This window comes from Apus apus, chromosome 3, assembly GCF_020740795.1.
Source record: "Apus apus isolate bApuApu2 chromosome 3, bApuApu2.pri.cur, whole genome shotgun sequence".
NCBI lineage: Eukaryota > Metazoa > Chordata > Aves > Apodiformes > Apodidae > Apus > Apus apus.
This window is the reverse complement of record NC_067284.1, coordinates 33,332,656-33,348,932: the sequence shown is the minus strand read 5'-3', so window position 1 is coordinate 33,348,932 and position 16,277 is coordinate 33,332,656. Positions and strand designations below refer to the sequence as shown.

General features: G+C 39.6%; 1 protein-coding gene across 1 annotated transcript; it reads right to left on the bottom strand.

Moving 5' to 3' along the window:
* Positions 1–4,190: 4,190 nt before the first annotated feature.
* On the bottom strand, positions 4,191–12,528 carry MTFR2 (mitochondrial fission regulator 2). Its single transcript, XM_051614727.1, has 8 exons — positions 12,466–12,528; positions 11,808–11,939; positions 11,317–11,421; positions 10,966–11,081; positions 8,737–8,954; positions 7,388–7,688; positions 6,305–6,491; positions 4,191–5,029 (listed from the first exon to the last, which is right to left on the bottom strand). The coding sequence occupies exons 1-8, from the start codon at positions 12,526–12,528 to the stop codon at positions 4,931–4,933; spliced, it is 1,221 nt and encodes a 406-aa protein (XP_051470687.1). The 3' UTR covers positions 4,191–4,930.
* Between the last annotated feature and the right edge of the window lie 3,749 nt (positions 12,529–16,277).

The window sequence follows — 16,277 nt, the reverse complement described above, 5'->3', positions numbered from 1 at the left end:
CAAACAAAGGGCCTTTTGATTATTAGAATTATTTATTAGAACTAATTCTCTAAATAAAGAATACCATGGAAACAAATATCTAATGTAATAAAAAATCTCTTAGCCAATTATCTAAATAATAGCTAAGAAAAACAGAGTGAAGTTATTATTTTAGGAAAATAATTTTTAGTAAAACGGAGTGATTCTATTATTCTATGATATTGCAAATGAAACTACTATCCTACTCTCCAAGTACAAAACATTTTAAATTAAAAAAAAATATTCTTTAGCAACACAGAAGGTGTTAAAATCTCAAGTTTTTTGCTAGGATGGCAAGGTCAAAGACCCACTGTAGGTGCTTCCACATACATCTGGATTAATTTGGATTCATATTCACAATTAAGTGATTTTTCAGTCATTCTTTTCTAGTTCTGTTCAACACAGGCCAAGATCATTTATCTGTAATTTAATTTTGAGATGTCCTAATATACATTGATTAACACTGACATTTGAGTTAGTATCAATTATCTTATAGAAGATTGCTATTTTTTCACATAACTTGAGTTACTCTTCCTCAAAAAGCATACAATATTTTTTAGTACCTTCTAAGATTCCTCCATTTCTTGCAAAATCTCTTCTATACTTAGTATCCAATACCTGTCCTTTTTTGCTATACTGCTTACAATAGTTTCAGCATCATACTTCAGCAAAGTATTTTGAAACATAATGAAAAATTTCCATTAGTGATTTACACCAGGTATCATGTTCCTTCTAGTTAAGCTACATGCTTCCCCTTCAAATCTTTGAAATTAAATTGGACAATGTAAAGTACACTGAGTTCCTCTGAGGGAAGTTCCCATGTCTACCTCTATGGAAATTACCTGATTTCAGTTTCTCCAAGGTGGAGCCACATTTGCTAATCAAGGCTGGTATGCTTCTGACGACCCAGATGGTTCAAATGTGCTCTCTTGTAACAGCTCCTCTCTTCTTTATAATGTCTTTCTTTTATCTTTGAGGATTAATATTCTCTCTTTAAAAATCCTTATACCTTGAAAACAGAAAATCTTGAAGGAGTCACCAAGAGACTCTGACCCTGCCAACACAGGGAGAAATACTTAGACAAGAAAGGTTGGCAAAGTAACCAAATGGAATAGAATACAACATACATATTGGACAAAATATATGATGCTTCAAGCAAGCAGCAAGGCAAGAAAGGAAAAAAATATTAGTATATTTGTTGAAGAAACACTACAATAGCTTCAACATTAAGTTATTCTAAACTCCCTAAGTACTGCAAAGGAACAACCAAATAAAATGCACATTTCCAGCTTCTGTAGATTTTATCCGCCAACCAAGACTTTCAACAGTTTTGCAACTAAAAAGAAACAAAAGTATACACTGCAAAATGAAACCCAGAAAGGATAGCATGTCCTTTCAAAACACCTCCAGAGGCAGAAGTCAGTTCAGTATTTTAAAACCTAAAAATAAAATAAAATACAAAAGCATGTGTTTCAGCAGGAGTTAGTGTCCTGACCATTATTAACTGCCTTGCAAATCTTTTCACTACCATTTAGACTCTACAAAGTAAACAATGAAAATTAACTTTACAGGTACTTGGAAAAATGTGGTCATTAATGTCTAGACTTACACTTGAAAGAACTTTCAGGAATAATTTTCTGTATCTGTCAGTAATTCTCCCAAACATGAGAAAAGGGAAAAGAATAGCCTGTAGTCTGATACATGAAAGTAAATGTATGAGATGGCAGGCACAAGCCCTGAAAAATGAAGAATATGAAGTAGGATATAAAAAAAACCCAAACGTGTATGTAAAAACCTGTTTGGTTTTGCAGTTTTAGTTACCATCGTTTTTCAGTTTAGAGAGGTTTGTCATTAAACCTGGAAGAGAAACAGCAAGTCTTCAAAGCAGCATCAGATTCCTAAATGAACAGTTGCTTACACCAGTTTTCTTCAAAAAACAGCACAACTGCCCAGACATTCCACCTGAAACTAGCTGGTTTTGTATATTGGGTTACTTACTCTAACTGTGATTTAAATACAAGTTGTTAACACATTACATTGAAGGATAACATCAATCCATTTATATGTAGCATAGAAACATTTAGATTGGAAAAGACCGTTATGATCATTGAGTCCAAAAGAAATACGTATTATTACAAAAATATTTTCATTCTCATAAAATAAATTATATTGTGTAAAAATTCTGTCTAAACAAATAAAATAATTATTAACTTATTCTTCACAAATGCGCATGAAACTACATAAGACAGATCTTTTACTTGGCAGCACATTCTCAATGCCAAACGTATCTGGTGCGATGAACATCCATGCTCTTCCTCCTCCCCAATATTGCTTCTGCATCTCTAAGAGCTGTGTTGTCACATAACCTTGTTTACCTGGGGTCCCTGGTAATCTGTAAGTAACCAACATGGATTCTAGCTGGGCACAGATAACCTTAGAGAACCTCAAGTTGCTTCCAAGTTGTTGATACAGATGTTTTAGTCAAAGAAAATAAGGTGACAAAGCCACATTTCCATTAATTCTGCAAGCAAGAAGTATCTCTGCAGGGGGTGATCATCTTTTCATTACTAAATATCACTGTTTAAGTTTTGCAACTTCTTAGTATTGAAAACTGTCAGATATTACCAGATGCCACCCACAGACTTCTCAAGATATACCAGGGCTCAATGCCTAACCTAATTTACATCTGGAGTTACATAAAACAAAGCATCTGTTCTTGTAACACGTATAGGTGGTACATAGCTGAAAAAAAAAAAATAAAAAAAAGACATGATCTATGACTTCTTTTCCCTAAGGAAGCACAGAATCACAGCAGGGTCATGGTTGGAAAGGATCTCTGAGATCACCAAGTTCAACCATTAAAAAAAAACCCACAACAAAGAACAACACAAAACCCACAAAAAAACCAACAAAAATCCCCACCAAAAAAACCCCACAAACACCCAACCTACAATCTCAGCCATTTTAAAAAACAAAACAAAAAAACAACAACCATCTTTTAATACTTCTGGATTATTTTAATGCAGTAAGCAGCCCAAAGGACCATCCTAAAGAGAAATGGAATTCAGCTATACCAACCCCATTACTGCACAATTCACATCAGACTGATGCAAAAATCAGATAGTATCCAACAACTTGAAGGGTTACACAATGCACTAAAACTTGCAGATGCTTCTGAAGTCTGACACTTGATCCTTGGTTTAAGAGGTACTAAGAAATTTCTGAGAAGTCTTTTCCGAAGTGAAAAGATGACTTTCCAAATTCAAAATTCCCACTGCAAAATGCTCCTGTAGGCCAAACGTGTAATTGAAATGATCAACTCTGGAGAGCACAGAAAATACACACAAAAGGAATTCAAAACAACAACTCTTCCTGAAGAGAAGAAACTGCTGATCACATGTAGCAACTGAAGTAGGAGAGAAGACTGCTGTATTCATGGCTTCACAGACAAATTCAGTCTCTACCAGCAAGAATTCCACCATCACACCTGTCAGTCACAGCAGAACAGCCACAACTGCTGAGATCCCCTGGGTCTGAGAATCGTCTGTGGACCACAGGAGGCACCTGCTCCACCTCCTCACACTGCAGAGCCTGAGCACAAAGGAGCCGATCCACAGGCCTTGTGCTCCCTGCTGCCCTGGTATGCCAGAGCAGGAGACAGAAGACAACAGGGGAGCACTGATGGAAGAGGGCAAGACTGCTAAACTGAGGGTCAGGCTAGCTATTCCGTATGGATTTCACAGCAGTTGTCAAGTCTTGGTAGAGACTGTGACAAATTAGTCTTTTGGAAGTGCAAAGAAAGGGAAGGTCACAGTGTTACGGACTGAGGAGGAACAGGATAATGTGATAAAGTTCAATAATTACTAAATTCAGAAACAAACATTTAGAAGACAATTTTAGAAGCTTAAAAATAACAAGTCACTTAAGCTCCAATTTTAGTCAGAAGATGACTTAAAATTAAAACAAATATGGAATTTCCACAGTAATTTCTTACAACTGTGCAAATAAGACTCAGCAGCAAGAAGGAATCCAGCTGTTAAGTCTACTCTGTGTTAGGAGACAGGAAAACAGAAAACACACAGGTACTTCACCAAGGACTCTGGCAGGAAAAATGTAAGCTCTATTTTAATTAATTTTAGATAATACAATTTATGTAAGAAGTTGTCCAGTATGGTCAGCTCTTAAGATACAAAAAAGTTAGTTTGCAACACAAAATGCCACTACCATACACATCTATGATAGAAAGAAAATTTTATTTTATGAACTCGTGTGAACAAAACAGACTTGATTTGGAGAAGCCAGGAGGGAGTTCTTGTTTATTTACATACAGCATTTAGACTGTGTGCTAGCAGCTCTGACTACAAGGTCTTTTTTTTTTTTGCTCAGAACACAACTCCTCCATTTTACAGGCATTTAACAGGCAACCTGCAGTTTACTTACAGCACAGGAAATTTTCGTTAACTTAAAACTGTATCTACAGACCCAAAATAAGTTAGAATACTGTCTGCATATGCCATATGGAGTTCCATCAGCAAAATGAGAAAACTGAGGCAACTATACCATTCTGAGGAAGCAGTGCTAGCTGCCATTAATTATATACAGTGAGTTATACATTCCTCATTATTTACACTGAAAAGCAAACAGAGCGTACACCTCAGCTGCCAAACCAGTAATAATTTTTCTTTAACACACACTTATTTCAAACAAAAAGCTTATTTTGGTTGTGTACATCACATTCACAAGTTTGGATGCTAGGAAACTAAGGAGAGGGAAGAGGCAATTTTAGAAAGCTTACAACCCAAACTTCAACAGCATCGGAGAGATGTGTCCTAGAAAACATCACATTACAGCAGTTTTCAAGTGGATCCACCACTTACGCACCCAACAAAGTCTCCTTAGAAGTCTTCATCAGCTAAAGATGAGCTTCCACTTTCCACGCTGATACTGGTTTAACTTCTTCAGTTCTTTTAAGGCTAGATTTTGCATTTGGCTTCCAACTGCAACGACCAGCCTGGGGAGCAAGGGTGGAATTAAACAAAATTATACCCAAGAAAACTGAATGAGAAGATCTTTGCAGTACAGGCAGTTTGGAAGAGTAGTTGTGCTACTCTTAACATATGAAGAATAAAATAGTAAGCCTGTGCAACTTTTATCATTTTGCATCTATTCCTGAACATGATGGCCTTAGGCAGTCTCTCTTCCAGGATTTTATCATTCAGCTGTTAGATTCTGCCACATAAGCTATTCCAGAAACAATCTGATTGAGGATCTAACTTTGTATCTAGATCCAGGTATGCCAGCTATGCAATGCAAAGGTCTGCAGCATCCAAAATACAAGCCTGCATGTTTTTAACAAGTTTCTGATTTTTCCTTTGGGGAAAAAAAGGCAACAGGGAAATTTATGAAGACTGCACTAGAGCTACAGACTCACTACAACCTGTAGAATATATGCTACATTTCACTTGTGAAATACTTGTAGCTGCTGAAATTAAAACAAAAAAAAATTATACCTGGAAATAGAAACATGCACCTTAATTTTCCTTCAGTTACCAAGCAAGCAGCTAGTCACAGACATACATGTGGCAGCCTTCCAAGAATATTTGCATTTCCATTATATGTTTTGCATTGTTATTATTTTCCTCCATTAGGCTAACAAAGGTCACACTGCAAATCTTTATCTCACTCTTAAGATAAAAGATGGAATTATTAAACAGAAAAGCACAGTTTAAATTACTGCTCCCTATTTCCATCCATCTTATCTAAGCAGCTCTGAAGTGGAAGTCTCTACCAAATAGCAAACAGTACTGCTGAGCTGTGTGGAAATGATGCTACCTAAAAGAAAAACATCACTGCCAATGTCTTCATTTTAATTTCTGAACACGCAAGCACATGTGGGTCAGACCTCTCTGTACCTTCTTAGCATCTTTATCAGTAAAACTAGTCAAGAAGTAGCTAGTATTAGTAACTAGACACACAGTTTCTATGCATGGATACTTGCCAGTTAGTGTCAAGCAGATGTCCATAGTTCAATCAACTACAAGCTGAATTTTTAACATCAGTTTTTCCTCTTAGAGCATGTGGAAGTGCATTCACCAGTCTAAATACACCCAAAACAATTAATCTTTGAGATTCTCTGCATTGATTAGACTTGAAGAAAAGCAACTATCTAGACTGAAGGCTTAAAAACATTGCAGAAAAATCATAGACTCATGAAAACCCTTCAACTATCCATGAGAACAGCAGCCACTTCAAGAATATAAAAACACATTCTTATATAAAAACATACCAGTGGCATCTCTGGACTAGAAAATGAGGAGGTGTCAAAAGATCTATTTTCTTTGTCCAGGGAATCATCTTCGTCATTATTTTTATGTGCAAACTTCTGCTTTAGTGCATGGGTTAGTAGAGCAACTGGATCCCAATCTGAACTTTGCCTCTTTTTGGGTCTAGAAAGAGGAGTACCTCCAGGTGACCTACAAAAACAAGCAAGTGAATTATTGTCTCCTGCCCTTAATCCTCTCTCTGCTGAGTGACCCAAAATCCAGACACACAATTTCTGTATATGCCCTATCCTATAAATCCCTGATTACACAAATAATGCTGCTAATGCTATTTTACAGCAATTTCCCAAATAGGACTAATACAAGTACACCCAACAACTTCTCCGCCAGATTCTTAACTTGAAAATACAACTTGATGCTGTTCCATAATGAAAAGTTACAGTAAATCAATACAAAATATTACAGTAATGCAAATATATAACGTAGGGAAAAAAAAGGCAGAATGTGCAGTCTTTAGTAATGCTTTTTTGTGACACATTACCTGAGCTTAACATCAAAATAGCAGACCATTAAAAATATTTATAATCCAACTGCACTATTGAAGCAAAAATTAAAGAAACATTTCCAATAAAAGATACAGCATGTACTTTCTTCAACACTTCAAAGCTATGACCAGGACACCTTGGGTATGCTAACAGTAGTTTTTCAATGTTTTCCTAAGGATTTGCCTTTTCACAGTGAATCAAGAAAGTTTATTTGTTCATATAAATTTTCTGTAACTTTGTAGGCAACTTCTAAAGTGATCTCCAGACAGCAACACACCCACCTCCTCTCCCCAACCTCAGATTTGTATACTAAAGCTACTTTTAAATGCTCCCCTATTCAGCATGCTTTATTTAAATGCATCTAAAAACCACACCACAAGTATCTTAAATGCCAATTTGTGAACTTAGAAATTGTCAACTTCAGTTTGTCAGCAGTAGCTGCTCATTAAATTAACGTTTCACACTGGTGTTCTCTAGTGCTACTGAAGTGCCATGATGCTCACATTGTCTTGGATTACTTGGGCACACATTCAATCAACCTACCTCTCAACAGCTCGCAACTGAACTTTGTTGAGGTCTTTCAAAACATCCATCATACTAGGAATGCTCTTTGTCCTCTGGTGATCCACAGCATCAGCTGTAGAGGAACCACTGCTTCTTGCAGCACGCCGTTGCTTTATAAGTTCAATTGCCGAGTTACAAGCGTCAACACCAGAGAGTGCACCAGAGGAAAGTGGAGGAGGAGAAGGAATTACAAAGTGATTGTGAGAGATGGACAATGGTGTAGAAGTCATGGCTGGCACTGGGTAAAATCCATCCGGAGTGCTGAATGCTTTAAAGGCTTCTGGATGCAATTATAAAAGAAAAAGAGTAATCTTATTTTTAGTCAGTATACCCTCACAACTAATAATATTAAGTAACATCTGGGATGACTCAGTTTTAAGTCAAGAAAAGACAGCTGTCTTAAAGCACTTTCTTACAAGCTTCATACATTTTACCACAGAGGGATTATATTTAAACACAGAATATTTTTTACTTCAAAGCCACAGATTCAGAACACATGAACTAATGGATCTGAGGTGTCCCATGCTGTCCTGGTTTTCTCCATCTGTGTCTTCAATCTAAGCACTAGATAAATCAGCAAAGCAGCACTGCAACAGCAAAGCAGCCTGCTACTACTTACAGTTCATTCTCAGTGGAGCAAAAGCAAAGATAAACACAAAACATGTAAAACAGCCTACAATACTGACTACAATGGAGAAGGGACAAAATAAGAGCCAACAGAACACCTAAAGTAAGGACACAGGTGTCTCACCTGCTGCTTAAGTTCACTTGGCACAATGCACACAACCATAACTCCCTCACACCCGTTCAAATGTTTCAACAATCAGTGCAACTGAAACAATCAAGACCTCAGCATGAATTTCACTCTTTGATACTCCAGCGGCTGTTAGACACAGCTACTGCAGCTTTTGTTTGTTAAAGCCTGAACCTGACTTCCTTAGAACACCTTTTTTAATCATTATTTTGATAACTTGTTTGAAACAGTTAAAAAAAAACAAACAAAAGGGATAATAAATAGGCTGTAACTTTTTAAGCAGTGATTGGTAGCCTACCAATTACAATCAAAGCATGGAAATGAGTATAAAGATCACTTAGGATCAGTTGCATTCAAAATTGGCAAATGGGCCATGAAAAAGGGGACAGGGATTAGGGATGGCACCAAATACTGAAAAGAGAAACAAAATACCACATTCTGTAAATTATGTTGGTATAACTTCAGTTAGAGAAATCAGAGATGTTTCCTATCAGTATCAAAAATGGCAAGATGTGAACAGGAATACTAAAGCAAAAAAAGGAAAACTGGTTTGCTTCAAACCAGGAGGGCTTACGTGGTGGAACACTTCCCAATGTCTGGGCTGAGACAACAGCAGCAATCTGAGCACGAAGGAATGTCAGCTCCTCTTCAAGCGCGGAAATTTTCTGCAGCGCTGCTTGACCAACAAGACTGTCACTTTCTGTACTGCTTTTTGGAACAGTTTGTATCGAATCTAGGGGTGGATGAAGGCCACAGTAAGGTGCACTTTTTTCTTTTCTCCAGAATTCAGTCCTAGAACACAAGAAACACAGTTTCAAAACGCTTGGCCAGCAATGGACATCTCTGTTCAAGCAAGTTACCATCATTCAGCAAGACATAAATTCACAGATTCTTGAAGAAAACTTTAAACTTCTAACTATTCATAACCTTACAAAATTTTAAGTCTCCCTTTCCTCAATTACAATACAGATCCTTGAGAAGTCATCATATAGAAGGGGGATAATTTACTCGGGGATAGAGAATACATCTTAAAGTCATAACATAGAATTGAGCTGTTACTATTCAATAACCATTAGACTGACACCATAAAGGTGTCTCTCCCTGCTCCCTACCTGGAAAAGTAGATATGAAAGGCAGGGAGAGTCAGATAATAATAATCTCTTAATTAGGCTTCACACATTTTAGTCATTTATCAACTGTCTGCAAGATGAACACCGCAAGCAGTAGAAAAGTTGCGATCTTTCAGAAAATATATTAAAAAATTATAATTAGTTTTAATACACACTTACAGAACAAGAACCTCATCTTCCGTAAGCTACACATGACCACAGACTGAACCAGAAAATTGTGCTACAAGTCTCAGGTTTGAATTTTAAAAATTGTTTTAAGTCTTTGCCTGCAGAAATAACTGTAGAGTATAGAATGAGTGTAAATTCGAACTACCAGAATTTCATTATGAAACAAAGAAGGAAATCAAATATACTCTATGTGTTCATGATGCACTAAGTTTTGTCTGGAACAAAACTATCCGTTTTTCCTTGTAATAGTTCTCCTTTGACTTCAAATCAGACCTGCAGCTCTGCTTCCAAACACCCTTGCTCTTCACACTAGCTCAGAAGGAAAAGATATCAATGAGAATACTTTTCTTGAAAAACATCCCACGAAGCCAGGAGAGGAGGAAGAAAGAATGTAAACAACAGAAGAATGAACTTCCATTGATCTGTGAATCAGATAGGCTAAAGAACAGTGTAAGCAAGACAAAACAGGCCACAGATCCTTTTAACAACATTCTCACTCTTTCTGCAAAAGAGAAAACCTTCCACAATTCAATAGTAAAGCCATAAGATGAAACACAACTTCATCAGAACTTCTCTAGTAATAAGTGTGTAATTTCATTGCTTTCTTGTACCTCCATTACCAGCAAGCAGCACAAAGATCACAAACACACGCCAACATGAAGTAGAATTACACTGTCTGACATGGATCTAGTACAAGACAATACAAGTGTCCAAATTTTAATCTTCCTTATGGCTCTGACTCATCCTCTGATTTTTTAACAGATCCTTTAAAGGAACAATAACCAACTTTCTGCTTCTTCTCTAGAGGGAAAAAAAACAAAAGAAAACCCAAGGAAACTTTTATACTATTTGTCTCTGCAAATTCCTGGATAATTTGTCACTTTGTGGTACTTGTAATATTTTATAATTGTAAAAATATTTTCTTTTAGCATTCTGTAAAATCAAGATGAAGTTACACAAACTATATTGAAAGTAAATTTTTAAAATAAAGAAATAATGTTTTTTTTTCCATCAAAGCGAACATCAGGTTTACACTCAGCAGTGTAATAATGGACATCAGGAGACATGTAAATATTTTTTTTCTTCCCCCCCCCCCCTTGTCAAAATGCTGGTAGGCTAAAATGACAGAGAGAAGAATAATCATGTTTTATGTTGCATATATAAGTTTCCCTTATACTCTCTCCCTCATAAAGTAAGTGGTAAATTAAAACAAATTAAAATACCAGTAATGCAGATGATTTGCTATCAGGAACAGAAAATAACTGACTCAAATTTCAGAAATGTTTCAGATAAGAATACATAGGAAGAATATCCAGGTAAGCAGCAGGAACTGTGTCCATAAAAGAACAAAAAGCTTCCAGGGTTGGTTTAGCTGAAAACCTGAAAGGGCTAGGGGAAATAAAAAAACAACAAAGCCAACCAAACATGACAAAATCAAACACCACAAAGAACAGGTAAGTGACTTTTATTACTTCTTTTTATGCATGTATTCCACTTTTACTTACCTAAGTCTAGTAAATGCTTGTCCCTCATCATTTGCCACCCACAGGACATCAGCAAGTGATGGAGCTACAGGAGCTGGAACTATGCTTTGTTCATCATAACCCAAGTCTTGCACAAGCTGAAAAAAAACCAAATAAGAATAAACATATGAAGAGAAACCAGATTCAGCACATCCCAGAAGTTCTGCTTCAGGAAAAGAAATTTTTAAGCAGTGCTATAAACAAGCTGAAAACTGAGCATAAGGGATAGACACAGGGGTTACACAAGGTAAAAAGAACAGAAACTCCATCAGTACACTAAAAAGGTAGAAAACTTAAACAACTGAAGTGCATATATAACAGTAAATAACTTACTTGAAAATAAGGTCTTGGGCAGGGCTCTAAGGAAAGAATTGTCCCAAGTCTACGGACAATACTTCGAGTAGATCCATATTCCTTCTTTTGGCAAAAAGATATGACCTACAAAACAAAATACTCATATTCAGAAAATCAAAACCAAAGCCCTCAGTTCTTACAATCAAAGTTATTAAATAATGTCATGCTATATGTAATTAAATACAATGCAATGAGGTTAACCTAACTTTTCAATGCCCTTCCCAAGCTGAAAGTCCAAAGTGGCCTACACTGGTTTTAACAGTTTCCAAAACAACACCAAGATGCAGCATGTACCCAGTATCTTTTAGAGTGGCACAAAGGCCAACAGAAATGTAGCAGCTACATCATGTAGCCAGTAATATCCCCAGCTACTGACACAAAAGAAAGAAGTGCACATTTGAGTAACCGTAGGTATCTATATACGTTTAAAGGGAAAAAAACAGTAAAGAAGTGAAATAAGCAAAAGGTACCTTGACCTGGTACTTCCTTATGATGGCATACAAGTGCTGGAAATGCCTCCTTGATGAGATTGCTGAAGGAATGCATGTTCTGACCGTTCGACTTACACTGCTGCTGAACACACCACTCTCCAAACACACGGCCTGTCAAAGAAACCCCCAAGAACTCCCGACAATGACACCAAAAAGTAACACAGACAGCTCAGACTAGTCTAATTCCTAGAAGTACTTCAGCAGCGCCAGGTAAGTAAACCAAGGCTTTCCTCAGAGCCACAAGCTGCAGCTGGGCCCCACTCTTGAGCCCTGCGACCGCAGAGGCGCCCAGAAGCGCAGGCTCCGACACTTAAAAGAGCCAAGCATTAACAGCTAGAGATAGTGTTTTTTCCCCCGTTCAGACAAAAACCAGTGGAGCCACTGGAACGGCCGTGCCAGAGCGGTGACCCGCGGGCACGGCTCAGCGCACCGCCTCCCTTCCCGCACCGCCTCCCTTCCCGCACCGCCTCCCTTCCCGCACCGCCTCCCTTCCCGCACCGCCTCCCTTCCCGCACCGCCTCCCTTCCCGCACCGCCCGGCCCGCGGGCCGAGCCCGCCCTCCGGCGGCAGCGGCGGAACCTCCGCCCGGCCTCCAAACCCCCGCCGGCGGGTCTCCTCCCCGCGCCCCGGGGCTCACCTGCTCGGGCGGCCAGCCCAGGTACCGCAGCACCTGCCGGAGCAGCTCCACCACCAGCGCCATGCCGCCAGCGGGCAGAGGCACCGCGCCCCGCCGGCGCTCCACGCTCACCGGAGGCTGCCAGCGTCCTCGCCCTGCGGCGGGAGCCTCCAGCGGGCGGGACACGGCAGCGGGCCCGGGACACGGCAGCCGGACCGGGACACGGCAGCCGGACCGGGACACGGCAGCGGGCTCCCCTCCCTCAGTCCCGCCGGGCTCGTCCCGGCCAAGCCGCGGGGAGCGGCACCGGGCGGTGGCAGGGGCGGGGCGGGGCGGAAAGGAGCCAATAGGAGGCACAGAGCGCTCAGCACGGAGCCAATCAGGGGCGAGGGCGGGCGGCGCCCGCGGGGGGTGTCGGGAAGGCGTGCTTTGAATGCTGCCGCCGCCCAGGGAGCGGCCGGCCCGGGCTGCCCGGGGGCCGACAGACCGACCGGCCGGCCGAGCGCCGGCAGCCCCGCCCGCCCAGGGACCGGCCGGCCGAGCGCCGGCAGCCCCGCCGCGGCAGAACCCGAGCCTTCTCTGGGCTCCCGGGATGGATGGCTGCCGCTCCTGAACGAGGGAAACGAAACCTAAGCGTGCGAAATGGCACTGAACGGGCCACGTGAGCAGGAGAACCTCACTTGGGCAACAGGAGGTGACTGAATTAATCATGGGGCCCTGGTCAAACATCTCGTTTAAGTTTAGCTGCTTAGGTCTTCAATGCAACAAATTTCTAGCTACTTCGTTCCAAGAATGAAAAAGGAAGATAGCAGCAGCGTGCCCGTGCGCCGGCAGCACAAGCTGCAGTAACAGCTCGTTACCAGCCTCCCCGGTTCACAGACCTAGCAGTGCCGAAGCTTAAGGACAGGAAGGGTAGGACTTTTTAACTGATACTCTGAAAAGCTGTACTACACTACCCGCCTTCACAGAATGTAGTTCTCACTCAACTCCTCCAACACCTGCTTAATTGGGAAGGGGGCTGGGAAGAACTGCAGCTGCACCCCAAAGCTAGAAGAGCAGGGTCTCAAAAGCAACAGCAGAAGTGAGGCAATTTAGCCAGACCACACTATCACCAGTAAGAAGCTGCTTTGGAACTGGAGGGACCAGCTGGGAACTCATACAGGAGTGCTTCAACGCAGCAAGGACAACTCTGAGCAGTACAGATGGGACCCTGCAAGATCCCCTTAGCAGAAGGATTTTGTGAAGGCCAGCTTTAAGAAACACGGAGAAGCGATACGGGCCTTAAGGCTTAATGCTGCAGCTTTCACCTCTGGAGGTAACCAAAGCCAGGTAACGGCTCCTCTTCTGAAGCACCAGCACAGCACAACTACTGCAGGAACACCTTAATCACAGGTAGCTGCCCACTGGTACAGGAATGATACTGACTGTTCCTGGGAAGTCAGAGAATGTGAGATGTCATTCCAAAGGAAGAAACTGAATGTGTGCAGGGTCTAGACTAACACAGCTATTGGATTCTTCCCCCAAAGTGAAATGAATGCCTGATTATTTTCTCTGAAGTGCAGGGATAACTTCATACCACCCAGAGATGAAGCAGGTTCAGAACAGACAGTGCAACAGAAACTGCTGCACTGCTGGAAAGCAATGAGTCAGCAGGAAATACTGAATTAAAGATGTCTCTAACATTTTACACTAGTAGAATGCTTGGATTTTTTTTTTCTCCACATATCCATCAATGACAGTCTTCAACTTCTAACACAAGAAATGCAAAATGCACTGAACTTTCATTCACAGCAGTCATACAACTGCTTCAGTAGCACCTGATGATAACCTCAAAACATGTATTTTTTTTAAATCACAACAGTGAAAATTCACTATTTAGGGTGAAGGACTAGTCAGTACTGAAGAGTTAATTTTGGATTAAAAAACCCCACTCAACTCTTGTTTGTTTCTTGTAGATCTTCAATAGAGTACAACTTTCATCTTTAACCACATTATCTTAATTAAAGCTTTTTTACATGTGACTTTACAGCTGTCACCATGTCTTCTGTACACTTAATATAAGTACATGGAAACTATGGATAATGAACAAAGGATTTTTACAATCTAACCTAGACAGGTCTGCAGGATCAAATGCCATTATCAAAGCCATCTCTACCAGATTTCCTTGGACAATCAGCTGAAGCAGAAAACTTCTATCTGCCTTGTCATACAGGAACTGTCTTCCTTAGGACATACAGACCACTAACAATTCAATTTCAACTTGACCTAGATGATAAAGGTTATCTGTTCTAAGGTTATGATAGTTCAAGTATATCTTGATCCTATTTGTTAGTTTCAGACTGCTGCCAAGTTAATTGTCTTTCTTGTTTCTTCTGATTTAGTATAAACAAAGTCTGTGGGCTTTGCTAAGAAGTCCAAGAAATAATCAGTTTTACATTTCACACACCTATTAAAAGATGCACTGTACGTGTAAAAGCAGATCCTGCAACAAAGGTAGTTTGCCTAAACCTCCTCAAACATAAGGCAGGAATGACCCTTTAGTAACTACCACTGGAGAGCAAACATTAATCCAGCAACAGATGCTGGCAAACTAGTGCCATCTGAAATCCAGTTTCCCAAAATACAGTCAGGATTGGTGACAGTACTACTTTTTTCTGCTTTCTACTGTAAAGCCAGTAAGAGGACATAAATCATATATGTATTTAATAAAAGTACCTCTAGAAAACTTTTTTCCTTTTTTTTTTTTTAAGGACATTATGTCATTCTAAGGACTAAACTAAGAAAAACAGTACATTAATTAACCCCACATAACATTAAGATTTACTATAACTATAGCAGTCTGAGAAAGAAAACCTAAATAGTCTTTTATCAGAGTGTCCTTGTCCTGGTAATTCAAGTATGCTACTGTCATATTTAACATTCTGTAGGTTACACATACACCTGCTTCTAAACAAAGCTTGTGGGCTTGTTGTTCTGTGTTGTGTTTTTAAAAAACAAAGACTGTTGACAAATTTTTGTGGCTGAAGTGCAGAAATACTAGAAGCACAACTATTCAGAACTCAGTGTTGAAAACTGCCTTATTCTACTTTCATCATTGAGTTACAACTTCAAATTTACATATTGTATAAAGCAGAATACTAAAGAAATGTACCTCCAGGGCACTGTATTTGCACTTTGTGGAAATGTTTTGTATATGTGAAGTACCTTTACTGATTCAGGTTTTAACACATCTTGCTTTACATTTTCATGGATTTTTGTGGTGTTTTTTTGTTTTGCTCTTCCCTTCTCCTTGCAGCCATTTCACTTAAGGCTGTAAATCTGATAGATCTAAAGACTTAGTCTTGCCAGATTACATACCTAGATAGCCAAGTCCACAGAAGGAATATTGAAGGGGCAGCTTAACAAACTGAAACACAATTATTTTAAAAGCTAGACTGATGCTGCCACTGATTTAATAACTTGAGCATTCTGTTGATCACCTATTTTCATATCTGTTTGAGAAGTTTCTAGCAGCAGACTTGGAAATAGGTTTTTTAAACTCACATTTGAGAAGGGAAGTAATACACTTGAAAGGAAATAATACACTTGAAACTCACTTGAGTATTTATATACGTATGTATTTCTCAGGCTACTGAAGAAGAGTGACAATTTTGCTCTCAAAGACAAAATTCTTGCTGCACTTTCTAGCATGGTGGAGTAAAAATTGAGGTTTATCACAGACGCACTATGCTAATGTGTTTCTTGTGCACTAATGTATCATCAAGATTTTGCACAACTGTTCGTACTGACGCTATGAGTGGGTACTTACACTGAAATACACCTCGTATAAAAAG